At 40.0% G+C, this 15673-nt stretch overlaps 1 protein-coding gene across 1 annotated transcript; it reads right to left on the reverse strand.

Annotated features, from left to right (window-relative positions):
• Nucleotides 1-6057: 6057 nt before the first annotated feature.
• On the reverse strand, nt 6058-13904 carry SRSF3 (serine and arginine rich splicing factor 3). Its single transcript, XM_057699282.1, has 6 exons — nt 13767-13904; nt 11607-11814; nt 10234-10368; nt 8019-8057; nt 7715-7801; nt 6058-7526 (listed from the first exon to the last, which is right to left on the reverse strand). The coding sequence occupies exons 2-6, from the start codon at nt 11810-11812 to the stop codon at nt 7499-7501; spliced, it is 495 nt and encodes a 164-aa protein (XP_057555265.1). The 5' UTR covers nt 11813-11814; nt 13767-13904; the 3' UTR covers nt 6058-7498.
• Nucleotides 13905-15673: the final 1769 nt, after the last annotated feature.

A 15673-nucleotide genomic window follows, 5' to 3' on the forward strand; every position in this document is an offset into this window, starting at 1 on the left:
AAAGCCACATCCCCTCAACTCAAACTGGACAATAGGCTCAAAAGTAGGTAAGGACCAGAGTCAGTGGAAACACTCCTAGTATGCCCTGGGGAATGCACTGGGGGCACTCTTGCTTACCCAGCACCAAAACGGGTCAGTTTTGCTTAAAAGCCATTCCTTGAGTGCTTACTGCATACCAGTGTTAGCCTGCCACATTAACAGCTAATGCTTACTGAGCAGTGTGTCAATCTGTGTTGAATACCATATATGTATCATATCACTACATTCTCAAGATATTAACAGGAGGTAATTGTTTTCTACTGTTACCCATTTTATGGATGAGAAAAATGAAGTGTCAAAAATCATGCAGCTGGTCATTAAGCTGTAAGCGAGGAAACCAGGATTCAAATCCCAGCTACATCAAAGCCTGAAGGCCTTGACATTATTCTGCTCCCTGGAACTAGCACTTCATCAGCTGCTGGGACAACCCTTGTTCCAGCTGCATGGCCTTGGGTAAATCCACCTTCTCACCTCTAAGCATAGGAGTGGGACTATGGACTCTGAAGGCCACTTCTAGTTAATCTACACCTGGTCCTGCAACCTGGGTTACACCATTACAGCTCAATCACTGCTAGGCTGTGACCTTGGACAAGTGTCCAGCCTTCTCTATACTAGGATGAGTACATCTGCCTTATTACTGACACCCTTTTGAATTATTTTCTTCCTGTCACCTGCTGTCAAGTACAAAAAGTTGGCCCTGATTCAGGAACCAATCTTGGATGATACACTTAAAAGCCCTTCCTTCCATTCCCCTCTATGAGAATTAATCCAAATCATCTGAGGAAAGGAATGGAGCGTTCTTCCAAGTCAACAGGCCGCAGCTGCTGGAGGCAATTCAGTAGCTTTAATCGCCAGGTCCACTGTCAAAACCTAATTGATCACTCGAATGTGCCTGCTTAACTTAGACCAGTATTTTTTCCCTCCAGCAACTAAGAAATGCTGCATAACAGACTCCCAACTTTGACCACCTAGTTTGGAAACCAGAGAAGGTGCTTTCATCTCTGCAACAGCCTTGTCAGGCCACGGAATTCCCTAAAACTCCACTAAAAAGAAAAAAAAATTGTGCACTTTTCTCTATAGTTGAAAAAATTAATTACAAAGCCCCATCAAACATAAGTTTGATGTTTACCAGTCCTCATATAAAAATGCGATACTCACCAATGTTGTTCTCACATTCCTGTAAGGGTTAAAACAGGTGATGTCAAGACCAGGAGACTGGAGTAGCCATAGCAACTAGTCACAGCTCTGAAGCATGCCCATGACACAAAGTTAATAGTGAACATGGACAGATGGAAATAATGTCAACCCATCCACATTGGCACAACTTTGTCCTCCTTGGCAATGACATTTTAGTCATTAAATTAAGCATCAGCATAAAGCCAGGTAGGCGTTTGCCAAGAAATATCTTGACTGCTTAACAGCTGTGATACTTGCCCAGATGATGACATGTATTTTAAGTTTAAATAGTACATACAACCTCAGATGTGCATGCTTCAGATGTGTAGTAAGGAAAAAGTCGAAGGACACATGGTTGGCATTTCTAGCTGTATAAAAACTTGCTCATTACAGTATGACTCACTTTCTGGCAAACAAAAATTTAACAAGTTACCTCCAGAAAGAAGATAATTCTTTTCCAGTGTATGTACAATTTACTTTTACCAGAGAACTGGGGCGAGAAGGGTGGGGGGGGAGTCGAGGGAGGGAGAGAATACGGGGAATATGTGTATAAAAACAGATGATTGAACTTGGTGCACCCCCCCAGAAAATAATAAATAAATAAAATTTAAAAAAAAAACATTTTATAATTAAAAAGACATATCCTAAACCCTGACAGTCACTAACTGACATCTTACAATTGGGTTGTAAAATAAAAATGCAGTGAGCAGAAAACAAGGGCTGTGGAGTCAAGTATGGCCTCAGTGCTGAATATACTACAGATCTTCCTCAACTTGATAAACTGGTCATAAATGGAAAATACAAGTCAAAAATACATTTAACACACCTAACCTACCCAACATCACAGCTTAGCCTAGCCTACCCTACCTTAAACGTGCTCAGAACGCTTGCATTAGCCTACAGTTGGGCAAAACCCAACAGAGTATTGAATTTCTCGTGACTCACTGAATACTGTACAGAAAGCAAAAAACAAAAAACGGTCGAGTCCAGGACGCTTTTTAAGTGCATTGGTCATTTACCCTTGTGATCATATGGCTGACTGGGAGCCACAGCTTGGCTTGCTGCCCCTGCTCAGCATCAAGAAGAGTACGGTGCCAAACACCACTAGCCAAGAAAAAGATAAAAATTCGAAGTAGTTTCTGCATATTGCTTTTGCACCACCCGCAAGTGAAAAAAAAAATCACAAGTTGACCCATCTTAAGCCCAAGACTGTCCGTACTTGTTTGGTAGGATGAGGAATGATGTATAAGGAACTTTTAACAAGGATTTAACAGAGCGTATGCCTCTAACAGGGACACATTCACCTCTCGAGTGATTAAGCATTACATAAAAAAAAGGACAATGTTTGGCAGGCTAGTACTCAAAAAAACTTCCTTCCCTGGAGGATATAGCTGGCCAGAGTAGGCATGGTAGGGCAGAGAAGACAAGATTAAAAAAAATTGGCTTTAAACTTCCTTTCCTGACTACTCCAACTGTCTTCACCCAAGCTTCCAGCATCCTGAAAGGCAGCTGCTTTCTTAGCCCTCTCCAAACTATCAATGTTCACCTACTCCTTACTATTTACAAAGTGCGCAACTTCTACTTCCAACCTCACTTCTGGAAGCCAATTTCATTTCAAATGGACTGCTACACACCGCCAACTGAAGACCAATCAGGACTGCCAGTTCAGTGAATTTCTCCTGAAACTGAGCTGGGGCACACGGGCCAGCCTTTTCATTAGGGTAGTAACACTCCCAACTTCTTGGCCTTCCTGCCAGTACTAAAGCTGGACAGATTATCCCACACTGTTTATTTGGCAATAGGGCTATAGGAAATTAAGAAAAATCATTAGAGTGGAATCAGTAAAAATCCATGGTTTTAAAATCTTTTCATTTTTACCTCCAAACCCTACAGCAGCTGTGCATTCAGTTTGCTCTTGCCCTCTAACCTCTACTTTATGATTGGGGTATTCACACTCATTTCTTCTTCACCTCAGATTCTTAATCTTTTATCTGTGAGTTCTGCCTTTAATACACAGCCCCGCACCTTACCGTCTGACTCAATTCACCTGTTTTCCACTACTAGGTAAGGGGCTTTTCAAAGCACCCTGAAGATTATTTACCACCTTACTCAAGATCCAAGAGCCTTTCTCTTAGGGTTATTTAAAAGCCCTACAACCAACACTTCTTAATTTACCCTGATCTAAAACAGGGGTGAACTTACTGTTTAGTTCAAAGTCTCAACTTCCTAATACTGAACAAAGGTCAAATATTACCTATGTTGCTTTGAGATACTGAGCTGGTGTTATGCCTTATCACTGTACCCCACTCCCCATCAAACACCTGTGTCATTGACTGCCATGTGGGGAAGCTGTGACACAAAAAGGATTAAATGACAAATCAACATTTCAATTTGTATTTATTTGCAAAGCACTTACTGAAAGTTAACATGGATGGTTTTACCTCAACTAAAAATAAATTCTCATTATAAAAAATTCTGGTGGCAGAGCGCCAGCTGGATTGGGTTGAAAGTACCAGCTGCTTAAGTTTAAAAGGATTTAGAAATTGTTTCCAGAGGGAGTTATTCTCTCAATAACGTTCAGCTCTCAAAACTTACATTTTATATACTGATAATTTCCATTCCCCTTTCCAAATGTTCAATACAAGTAGCAACCTCCATCCCCCTCCAAGGCAGCATTCATTAAGTAGTTTTTCAGCAACTTTCCCCCTTGGCTCTGATTTGAAGTTTTGGGACTTATGACCACTAAAGAATGCTAACAAATGAAATCTGGATGAGTTATGTACTGAAATAAAAATGACAATTCACAAGTGAATAGGACTCCAAAAAGAGAGGGGGAAAGTCACCCACAGACTACTTTTCTGAAAGGTGTTAATTCTGCTCTGGAAATGAGGTTAAATATTCTTCATCTCAGGACCTCTCCAAATGATGACTAGAGCAAGGAAGCTAAGTATCAATGTTTCCAGAGATTTTCACTTCAAGACTAAGTACATTCACGTACTAATAGTTAAGGCACTGAATGCCCAGATTCTAAGACTTTAGGAAAATCATCATACAATACAATGTTTTATGTATGTCAGAGAAGAACCAAGGAAAAACTAAGTTTGAGAAAACTAATGTTCTACCCATGTATTTCATGTGTTAGTTTGGGAAACATTTGGCTGTTGTCACGTGTTTCAACCAGGTAGTTAGAGGAAGAACTGGGATACAAAATGATGAGAATACCATATTATGAATTTCTGCAATTCCAATAAGCAAAAAGTTACATAACAACATTAAGCCCTTATACTGTTTATCAAGACAAATTTTTCTTTCAAATTTTCTATCTTTTCTAAAGTGTGCTGTATACAGCTGAGTTCTTTTGAAGCATTCAATGAATTTAATAAAGTAAGATGAAGAGAACTTGTGTGGACATATAAAATTGAATTCAACACTGTCAATGTTTTGATAAAAATATACTCCAACCCAGTTTTTCTTCAGCTACTTTAATTATAAAAATCTTTCATGTTCTTAAAAAAAAAAAACCAGAAGGCAACAGTCTAGTACAAAAAAATACAACTGGAAGACGTTACCATCAACCAGATCTCACAACTAAGTCATGATGGGGATTCTGAAAATAAAAGCTCACAGTACTAAACCAGTGGTTCTTATGTAACCAGGGATGGAAAAAAGTCAGTAGACCTGGAAAACACCATTCCTGATAAAGAAGCACTGTAGGAATATAAACCGTAACTCTACAATAAAAAGTGACTAGGACTTTCCATCCAGACAAGGGTGAGTCTAATTAAAAAGGTGGTGATGCCATCTACTGATCACATGATCTTTTAAGGAACTGTAAAAGCCTAGAAACAGTAGTTAAAAGGTACCTACATTTCAAAATTATAATTTCTCTGGCTAGTTTGTCTTTACCTTTCTGCTTAAGACATGGAGGTCTAAAGTAACCCACAATGAACTGAGAACCATAAATATTAACTATTTCTGCGAGCGTAAAAAGGAACTATAATCCTTATATATGCTCCTTAAATTATCGCCAAGCATTAATAGTGACCTCTAGTGAACACCTGTAATCATTACATCACAAGTCAAAGCTGACTGCTTTCGGTATCATATTCAACTGAGAATGCAAGACTAAACTGGCCAACAGGACTTGTTAATTTCAGAAATTATAGTGAACTAGAGAACTTTTTAATAGCCACAATCTAAATGTAGAATGTAAAGTTTTTAACAATTTCTATCTTCTATATTTTTTACAAGCCATAAAATTGTGCGAGGGTTTCTGATTAAAGTGATTGCAAATTTGGACCCTAAGGATAAATCCCTCAGGTTACTTCTATATCAGGTGTGTATTAGCCACATTGTAATCTACTAACCCCTTTACAGAAACCCTTCCAATTTAAGACTCTGCAAATTGTATACTGCCAAAAATGCCCATGCAGATTTGTAAGAGCAGTTATTGATGTACCATATGACTTCCATGAATTCTTAGCTATCTTGCCTTGCTTGATCCTAACAAAGTTTTTAAGCTATGAAATGCCAACACAAAAGGCCCAAAACCTGAGCCCCCAGAGTAAGTCGACAGGCAGTCTTAAAAGTGTCTTCTGTAAACAGGCTCATACTGAACTCCACCAACACCAATCCTCCCCTGTGACACCCAGGGCTCTCCTCCTTTGATGTGTATGAAAGGTGAAGAAAGGACCACTGGAAATAATGTTTAGGAACTGTATCTTATAAAACATCCTTATAGATTGATTAGTACGACTTATCTTTCATTTTAAAGAAAGTCAGTACAACAGCATAATCCAAAACTAGCTTTAAATAGCACATTTAAGGAAACTAAGCCACAAGACTGTTGCATTATAATTTAATCTAATTGCACAAAAATTTGAAATTACAACTCCTCTAGATTTCTAAGAGGAAGGTTATGCATGCCTCCATATTCAATTCTGCACTGTTACATTTGAACCATATAGTGAATTTCACATCACTGACGTATCAATTTAGAATTCCCATGCAACACCTCAAATTATATAAATTGGAAGTAATTTTTAAAGCTTTGTGGTAGGTTTTCATGCGAATGATAAAAGGTCTTATTTTTTCCCGGCAACTTTGGATTATAATATATCAGGTGGCTATACTTTAAAATGTTGGTCACTGAATATCATGGACTTTGAACTGGCTTCTGCTCCTAAAAATGTCTCAACACTTAGATGGACAACCAAAAATTCCCTTCACTTCAAAAGCCTCAATTGTGTTTCTTACAAAATAAGATTCATGTAACCAACTGCCTTCTATGGGACAACAACCATGGTAATAGTGGGTTCAACTATTACACAATTATGCTAATGTTTTATTTTCAAAAGCACTTTACAAGAAAATATAAGTATGGCTTCCAATAGGAATGTTATACCTGGACTTGGTTTGGTACCAAGCTCAGATTTTAGTTTTGCAAGGAAAAACAGGCTTTCAGGTTAAACAACAATTTGTAACCAAAACTTTAATCCCAAGGATTCTCACAAAACATATTACAAATGACAGCATGAAAAAAAATCTCGCACAGTAACTCAAAAAGTTCAGCTCTACAATGTACCCTTAAACTGGCAGGACACTGGTATCTTGAACAGTCTCAAATTTCCAAATAATGTTACAAGGAGCTATGTATTCATATACAGCAATCACAGAAGGAACTTATGACCTAAAGCGAAGGTAAACTAACTTTCTTGACACTCCTTAGATTCTAAACCCACTGGACAATCTCTCGTCCAGTGTGAAGACTAGTGGAATTTTTAAACCTCTAATCTAGTTAAAGGGTGCAGCTTTAATTTTTTACCTGCTGCCTTGTGTTCACAGCAGCTTTTAAAGACTGCTTGCTTAACTATAGCTGCATACCATATCCCAGCTCTGGAAAGCCTTTTCAATTTTTGCCAGTTTTGTTTCCACAATATTAAACATCACACTTTAGCTGGGCAGAAGTTAGAGGTTTATTACCAGTCTATGCAAGACTAAAAATTCAAAGCAAATTCAATTTTGCTTAAGGGAACATTGTAAAGTAACAATTCTTGATATTACATGCCTCGTATGATCCATTTCAAACCATAGAGAATTACACTTTTATGTGTCACTGTTCCAAGAAACAAACAAATGTGAACAGCTAAAACATTTTAAAAATGCACCAAGCTTATGAAGTCTCAAACAAAACTTGAATTTCAAACAAAACTTGAATTTTCTGTACATACTCCTGTCAAATGAAGTTATTTCCTGTACACCACTCCTCTCACAAACTGGTCTTCTATTTCCTTTCATTTGACCTAGATCGGCTGAAAAATAGAAAAACAAAGTTACATCTGTAACTCAGCTACACTGACAAAACTTCAACAGATTTTTACAGTAAAAAAAGTTATAAAAATTTTTATCCGAATGGCTTAAAAGAAGACCTATTTCTGTTTTAGTACGTTATGTATGCAAGGTCTTAAATGGCTCAGGGTCATGTCATTAAAGATCTTACCTACGAGACCTAGAGAAAGATCGGGACGGCTTATGATTTCTCTCCCGGGACAGTGATCTCTCTCTTCTCCTATCTCTAGAAAGGGACCTAAAGTCAAAGGGAAAAGAAAAATAGGGCCATTCAGGATTATACACAACAAATATTTCTTAAGACGTTTTTGAAAGCTAAAAGCTCTATATATGCCACTTGATTCATTACTGAAGTTCAAGGTCTATTACCATTAACCAAGTCATTTGGGAAACAGCTTCGAAAATAGCATAAACACTCCCACTTCTGAGAATGTGGCCCAAAAAAGGTTATTTACCTGCTCCGGCTTCGGGAGAAGCTTCTCCGTCTTGGAGATCTAAAAGCAGAAAACAGGAAAATCAGGCCAACTGTCAAGTAGCATTTATGGCGTGAGGCATTTCCCAACTTTTCAATCTCACTGTTGGGCCCAGTGAAATGTGCCGAAGAACTGGCACCCATCGTCCAAAAACAAAAAAAACAAAAAAAAAAAATTTTTTTTTAAAGAAAAGAAAAAAAAGGCACAGAAGGATTAAGGAACCAAAAGCTCAAGTGAAAAGCAGGTATTCCAACCATGGATTCACTTTAACAAAGAATGCTTCACAGCAGATCTGTCCAATGCAAACTTCATGTCAAACTAACTTCACTACCCAAACACCACACCAAAATGTAGTCCCACAAGTAGTTCCAAAAACAGTACCATAAACCAGTATTTGGAACCCATGCAAACCTATAAGTCCATGACAAGACTTAGGTACCAAGTGGATAGTGTAATTTTGTGAAAACGCGCTAGGTGTAAATATTGATGCCATTAAGTGCTACATTAGAACTGCATTTGTGATCGTCACATTTAAGAGTGTGTTTAGGCTTATCAAAATTACCTTAGCTTGGCCCACTTCACCCCCAAAAATTTAAAAATTTTGAAAACTGTTAGTAAAACCATTTAAAGGTGATAGGATTCAACCAATTTTTGCTAGAAAGGAAAGCTAAATCTGTTAGAGTTATTAAAATTTTTAGTTTGGCATCTCACACATGCAAATAAGTTTCACTTGAAGGTCTAGTTACATTATGAGTTCCCTATCACCCTTAAAAGTTTTATTCAAGCAATATATATGTACGTTACCATTCAATTATGCACAGCCAGCCTTTGATCCAGAAAAAAGAATTACTTTAAGCCGCTTACTCCTTATTTTAACCAGCAGTAAACTGTATAAGCAGGAAAAACTTACTAGTTTTTGGGTTTCAACAAGCTAGAAATGGTGAGGTGAGGCTGCCGGACTGACGGCCAGGAAGAATTTGCTGAAAAGGTTTTGCCAGATGTTGCGTTGGATTTAGTTGGTTGGCGAAGGGGGTGTTGTGGATTTTTCCTGCTTTTTTGTTAGCCGAAGGCTGCTGCTGTAGTTGTTGTGAAGACATTTGGTAAATAAACAGCTGAGCTGATTGGCCAGGAATGTGTGGGCGGTCGAGGTGGCTGCTGCCGATTTGGTTAAGGTTGGAGAGAAGGCTGAGAGAAAACAGCATGCTCGGGAACCAAAGGGCGGTGCAACCTGACGACTGGCCATGCCTGGGTCATGTGAAACGACACCAGCCAAGCTGAATGGGGCGCGCTGGTCACATGACGCTGAAAGGGCTAGTTGACTGGCTAATGCAGACTCAGAGGGTGGTGAGAAGAGACATGATGGTGACTCTGTAACGGGGTTCATTTTTATTAATAGATGGACCAAAAAGCACAAAAAAAAATGAAAAACAAGCCATCAGTACAACCATCTATTAGCTAACAAATACTCTTTATTATGATGGGCAACAGTGTGTTGTTTTGTTTTTCAAAACAGCAAAAGGGGCAAGATTTTGAACTCCTATCTCCTAGGACTTCACTCACCTGTAAGAGGTAAATTCAGTCCTATAGAAACTATTTTGGAGGTTTGAGGAGATGTGGAGTTAGCATCCAGACAATACTGCCTGGTCCAAGAATGATGCCATTTCCAATTATAAAAAAAACTGCATTCTCTCCTATTTGGGTTTGAAGAACAGATGACTGGGATTACTTTAGCCCCCTTTATTGGTCAGTGACTTAAGTTAGTTTCAGAATGACTTCTACTTTACCAGTTGTAACATTATAACAGCTGCCTGTTTGATAAATATTACAATCGTGCTAATAGTAGAAAACACATTTTTGTGAAGAGCTAGAGTTGAATGTAATGTTTGTCATTATGGAGTCAAGAAATGGAAAAAGGCCTAAATTGAAGTATAAGGGAAGACTTGGAAAGATGCAACTAGAAGATGAACTAGAAGATAGATCCAAGATAGAATTTACTGACTACCAACATGAACAGTGACCTAAAGACAAAAGCCAACACTCAGCACAACTCACATATCCCAAACTACACCCAGCAAATATTTCATAAAAACCTGATTCTTCAAAATTTAAAACCCACCAACAAACTTTAAAGAGAAATACCTGCTCCTATTAGCTACTCCATTACACCAATACCTCTAAACACGCTCTCTCTAAGTACCTGCGGCGAGGTGGAGGACTCCTTCTCCGATAATCATCTCGAGGGCGACGACCCCAAGAAGGAGGTGGGCCACGATTTCGACTTCTCTTTTCACCATTCGACAGTTCCACTCTTACTCGGCAGCCACATAGTGTTCTGGGAGGGGGAAGAAACATTCAATTTAAAGTAGCCAGTGACTTTCTAAGAGATTAAAGCAAGGAGGGGGAAGAAAAACCCCACTCTTATAAAGCAAATTTTAGTTCCCTTATTTTTTCTAGTAAAGCAAACCAACTTCCTTACATTTTATTACTGTTAGTCACTCTTATCATTGGGTTCAATGTTAACAGTTGCAATTTAAATGTGAAAACCCTTGGATTAATCCTCCAACAGCTAGTTCACCTGTTTTGACCTCTTCCTCTGAAGTTGCAGCAACTGTTTACAAGTCTTACTATACTCTGTTGGTCTCCCTCCTCCCCATCCCCCTTCCAAATAAATAGCAATAAATAGGACAAAAGCCATTTTACATCTCCCTCTCCCCTCAATCATCACACAATACTTGACACATAAGAAACTGCAGCTGAGAACAGTATTAAAAAAAAAAAAAAAAAAAAAAAAGACAGTTATCTCCCACATCTTCATTGGTCCACAACCATGAAGTTTAGATAAGCCCCCATATGTGGGACAGTGACTGGGAAAAGGTGGGGCCCTGGCAAAATGTGTTTCTGTAATTTTCTTAGATAAATGACCTTTCATACAGCTTTACAGCCAACTCTCAGACTCTTTAATTTTCGGATCTTAAGGATTATTTTCTTTGGTTCATGAAATCCAATGGTTTTCAAATGCCAGGAAGGAGAAGGGGAACACCTGTTCACCGTTAAGGCTCAGGTGTTACTTTTCCGCCAGCTAACAGAACACTGTAAATGCAAAGGGAAATAGCTATACGATCCACGCTTTCTAAACAAAATATTTCCAACATGTAAAAGATAATGGTACGACAAACCATGTAACCATCATCCACCTACCATCAGTTTGTGGCCATAGGAGAAATATTTGATTCTACCATTATTTTAGAAACAATTCAAAGGTGACAACACAAGTGCTGCTTCGTGGTGGACTTAGGTTAAAATGTTTCTACCATATACAGCTATCCACCCACCAAAAAACTGACCGTTAAAACTGTTTTCTTCAACAGCCAACTGAATATAAAAAACTTTTCCTAGATATCATCACTTCAACTGTTCACTTTTTTTGACTGCCAAAAAAGGTTTACGTAAATCTCCAGTAACATCAATTTCAGATAGCCAAGAAGCCATCTAAAAGCCACATATCCTAGAGATTTTAAATATTAAAACATAATCAGCATTATTTCTCATTAGTATAAATAAATGAATTACCTCCCATCTAGCTCTCGGACAGCATCGGCTGCATCTCGGGGATCTTCAAATTCAACAAAAGCAAAGCCGGGAGGGTTTCTAGCAACCCACACACTTCGGAGTGGTCCATAGTAGCCAAAAGCTCGTTCCAATTCAGTCTTGTTACCATTGTTTCCAAGATTACCTACATAAACCTTACAGTCCAACGGACAGGAATCACGATGCATTTCTGTAAAAAAAACAAAAACAAAACAAACCCCTCAAAATATCATAATCCACACAGTGAAAAACAGATCCTTAGGAAAGAATTAAAAAATAGGAAAACCCAAAAACTAAAAGCACTGGTGATGACTTAGAGGGATGGGATAGGGAGAGGGGAGGGAGGCTCCAGAGGGAGGGGATATGGGGATACATGTGTAAATACAGCCAATTCACTTTGTTGTACAGTGGAAACGGCGCAACATTGTAAAACAATTATACTCCAATAAAAACCTGAAGAAAAACATATTACTTTTTGTAAAAAACAAAACAAGAACCACCACTAAAAGCACTACCCTTGAAACAGTTACCAATAATTGCATGGAAGCCAGCACAAGTTGTATAAAGGGGAAAAAAAGCCTACTTGAAAAGTAAGTGAAGGTGCATTCACCGCAAGTGAGAATCGAGTTAAGGACTTTACCTATTCCAATTAATGAAAAACAAACAAACAAAACACAGTAGGATAGGCTACTCAGAAGCAAATCCTGTTAACTCAAAACCAAAATGAAAACAACTTGCTGAAGACCGCTAGAAAAGTGATACTAATGTGCTTTCACAGGCCAGAAGTTAACCAGCTTCATTCCCCAAGCAGCAAGACAAACTTGTTTTCTAAGAAATGTACCTAATTCTATTCTCAGCTGCCAAAAGTGTTAACCCAAAAATGTCCAGCAACAGATAAGTGGATAAGCAAAATGTATTATCCATAGAACAGCGTTATTCTTCAGGAAGTATTCGTAAGTGCTACAAACGTGAAACTCGAAAGCATGCTAAGTTACAGATACCAGACACACAAGCGCACATATCACGATTCCATGTATGTGAAATATCCAAAACGGGTAAATGCAGAGACGGATCAGTAGCTACCAGGGGCTGGGAGAAGAAAAGGGGGGCAGGGCAAAAGGGGAGTGGTTGCTTATGTGTCCAGGTCACTTTGGCGGGGGGGGGGATCAAGTGCGTTAGAACTAGAAAGGTGATAGTTGCACAACATTGTGAATGTACTAAATACTTCTGAATTGTGCATTTTAAAATAAATCTTGTGTTAATTTTACCTCAGGGGGGAAAATAGCTATTTCTTATGCAAGAATTTAAGGCACTTGGGGGACTTGCATTTCACAAACCTTAAATACTTAAAAGTCGCCTCAGCAATGAATCTAATCAACTTATAAGCCAGTATCAATTGCATAAAAAAGCAGCTTGTCCAAAAAACTCAACTCAAGGCCTTTTACCAGTTTCTTCTCTCTCTGGGCTTATCCAATTAAAAAAACCAGTCCAGACACATGCTATTTGCGTGACCCCACCCTGCACCCAGGAGTTCTGAGACCAAACCATTACTGGGGAATGGCTTTTTTCCTTTTTCCCAAGAACTTTACCGTGACCAGTTACAGACCTACGTATTAATGGAAAGAACTACAACAATACAGTTCACGGAAAAGCGGTTTAAAAAAAAAAGTGATTAGATTCAGACTGTAAAAAGTGAAATTAAAAGAACATAAAAATGAAGGTGAGTACAGAAACTACTTAAAAGGGGTCGAAAGGCCCAGTCTTGATTAGTGAGTTGAGAAAAAAATCATGAGAAGCTACCTAAGAAAACGTGGAGCGAAAAAAAAAAAAAGGCGCCATAAATTGAAAAGCCGCGGCCTGGAGCGCAACCGACTACCGAGTCCCCCCTTCGCCTCAACTCTTGGGCAATCTCACCTCCCGGTTCACCTCCCCCCCCAGGAAAGGGTTAAAAACACCTCCACTCTTGAGGCCTGGGTACATCCTCCGAGGGGCCGGGAGCCCCCGCCACCGCCCCGTGCTGAACGTCACAAAATGGCGGCAGCGTCTCTTTGTCTCAATCTGGCGCCGCCATTGGGCCTAGCCCCACTTCGGTCCCAGTAAGGCCCATTTCCTACCTCATTCCTTTAGTCGCGGGTCACTTACCGAGATCTTCGGTTAGAAACGCGGAGGCTCAAATCCACACACCCTCGGCTGGGTCTTCCCGGTTCCCTCCCGCCTGCCACCCGCAGATGCTACCCCAGACCCGGCGTCCACGAAATGGCGGACCACCGCCTTCTCCTCGCCCTTATTTATACACCATGCTGGAGTCACATGATTGGACGGGCTCGCCCAATGAGAGGCGGAGGAGGTCGTGACGTAACGGCTACAAACCCTGCGAGAATCGCGGTTGCCGTGAGCGCGCTCCGGTTGTGCCGCCTTGTCTGTGGAGAGTGGCTCCGCCAGGTTCTGGTCGACTCAGGCCCGGAGTTCCCTGGGGTGTAATTCCCCGGTTGCCGACATCCAAGTTATCCTCAGTCCCCTCTCCCTCACCTCCAAATGGGCTGGGGTTTAATAATAATACCTCCGCTGTTACTCCCAAACAGATAGAACGTTTTGTTTCTAATAAGATTAAAGTATTAAAAGAATTCACCAATCACTTCATCCTCGTGAGCGGTTAGGCTGGAACTAAGACCGTCACGTTTACAAACGTGCTTCCTGCTTCGGAATTGCTTCCAAGGTCAAGGAGCTGTTTCTGACCGAGCGGCCACCAGATTGTACCCGCCGGGGTCCCATGCTTAAGGAAAAGCCCAAACCTGGAAAGTCTGCCTAACTCTGGCTGGTTTCCCACCCCTCATACAAACTGCAGGATTTGGAGGAGACGCATCATCCTGGACTCTTGAAATGTTTAATAGAAACGCAAACGCAAATAAGCCGGCTCAAGCCACATGGAAACTATACCCCCCACCCCCCACCGCCACTGAACGCCAGCCTTTCTCCTAGCAAAGGCTTCTGTGGTGACCTGGGGGGCAGGGGTGGGGTCCATGGGTCATTTACACCTTCCTCTGTTTTCCACTTCCCGTAAAAAAGAAACCCGAGCCACTAGATTAACTATTGGGAGAGAAATACCGCGATTGTGTCAGAAAAATCACCAAGATCTCCTTCGCCGGAACAGTGAGTTCAGCTAGGAAGTTTGCCGGGTGTTCCCTATCCTTTTTCAGTGAAGTCTGACTTATTGCTAAAACATTTAAATCTGCTCTCAAGAGAAACAATAACTTGTATTTTTCCACCATTAACTGAAAGATATACCAGTTATTTACTTGTTTTGTTTCTCCCAGATTCTCATTGTGGCTCTAAAAGTTTTATCCATAGTGGGGGGAAAATAGAAAGATTAATGGTTTGGAGCCTTAGTTTTCACACCTGTAGAATGGGGGGATTTCATACTCCCAAGGAAGGAGGGGGGATGGGAACTGCAGTTGTTGAGCCAGACCCTGAGCTGGCCTTACCCAGGGGTGTTTCCAGGTGAGGGATTCTAGCAAAACCTTTCTGTTTCTCTTCTTACTTTTCTTTCCTTCTCCAACTGTTTTTCTCTTCTGGCTCACTTACATTTGCTTTGATCTTCTCCCCTCCTCCTGTGTAAGTTTTTCTCCTCTTTTGATTTCCTTCTATCAAAGCAAGGCCTTTTTGAAGTCAGACAGTCCTAGATTTGGACCACAGTACTGCTGCTGCTTACTGCTAAAGTGTCTGGAGAATAGTCCCTTTCCCTCTCTCAAGATTACTTTCCTCCCTGTAAAATGGGATAATTACATCAATGCAGGATTGTTATGTGCTGTCTCCTCTCACAGGAACTTCAGCATTGCTCTGTTGTGATCACTCCTGCATCTCCAGGGCCTGGAAACAAGCCTGACATACAGCAGGTGATCAAAACATATTTGTTTAATTATTTAATTAATTAAAAGAAATAATGTATGTAAATCAGCTGGCACAGTATTTGCTCAAAAAAATGCTGTGTTCTTTTCACATCTCAGTATCCCGTTCTTTCCCACCATTTTTCCTGTTTTTGTTGTTGTTGC

This window comes from Hippopotamus amphibius, chromosome 11 (assembly GCF_030028045.1).
Source record: "Hippopotamus amphibius kiboko isolate mHipAmp2 chromosome 11, mHipAmp2.hap2, whole genome shotgun sequence".
NCBI classification, from domain to species: Eukaryota; Metazoa; Chordata; class Mammalia; order Artiodactyla; family Hippopotamidae; genus Hippopotamus; species Hippopotamus amphibius.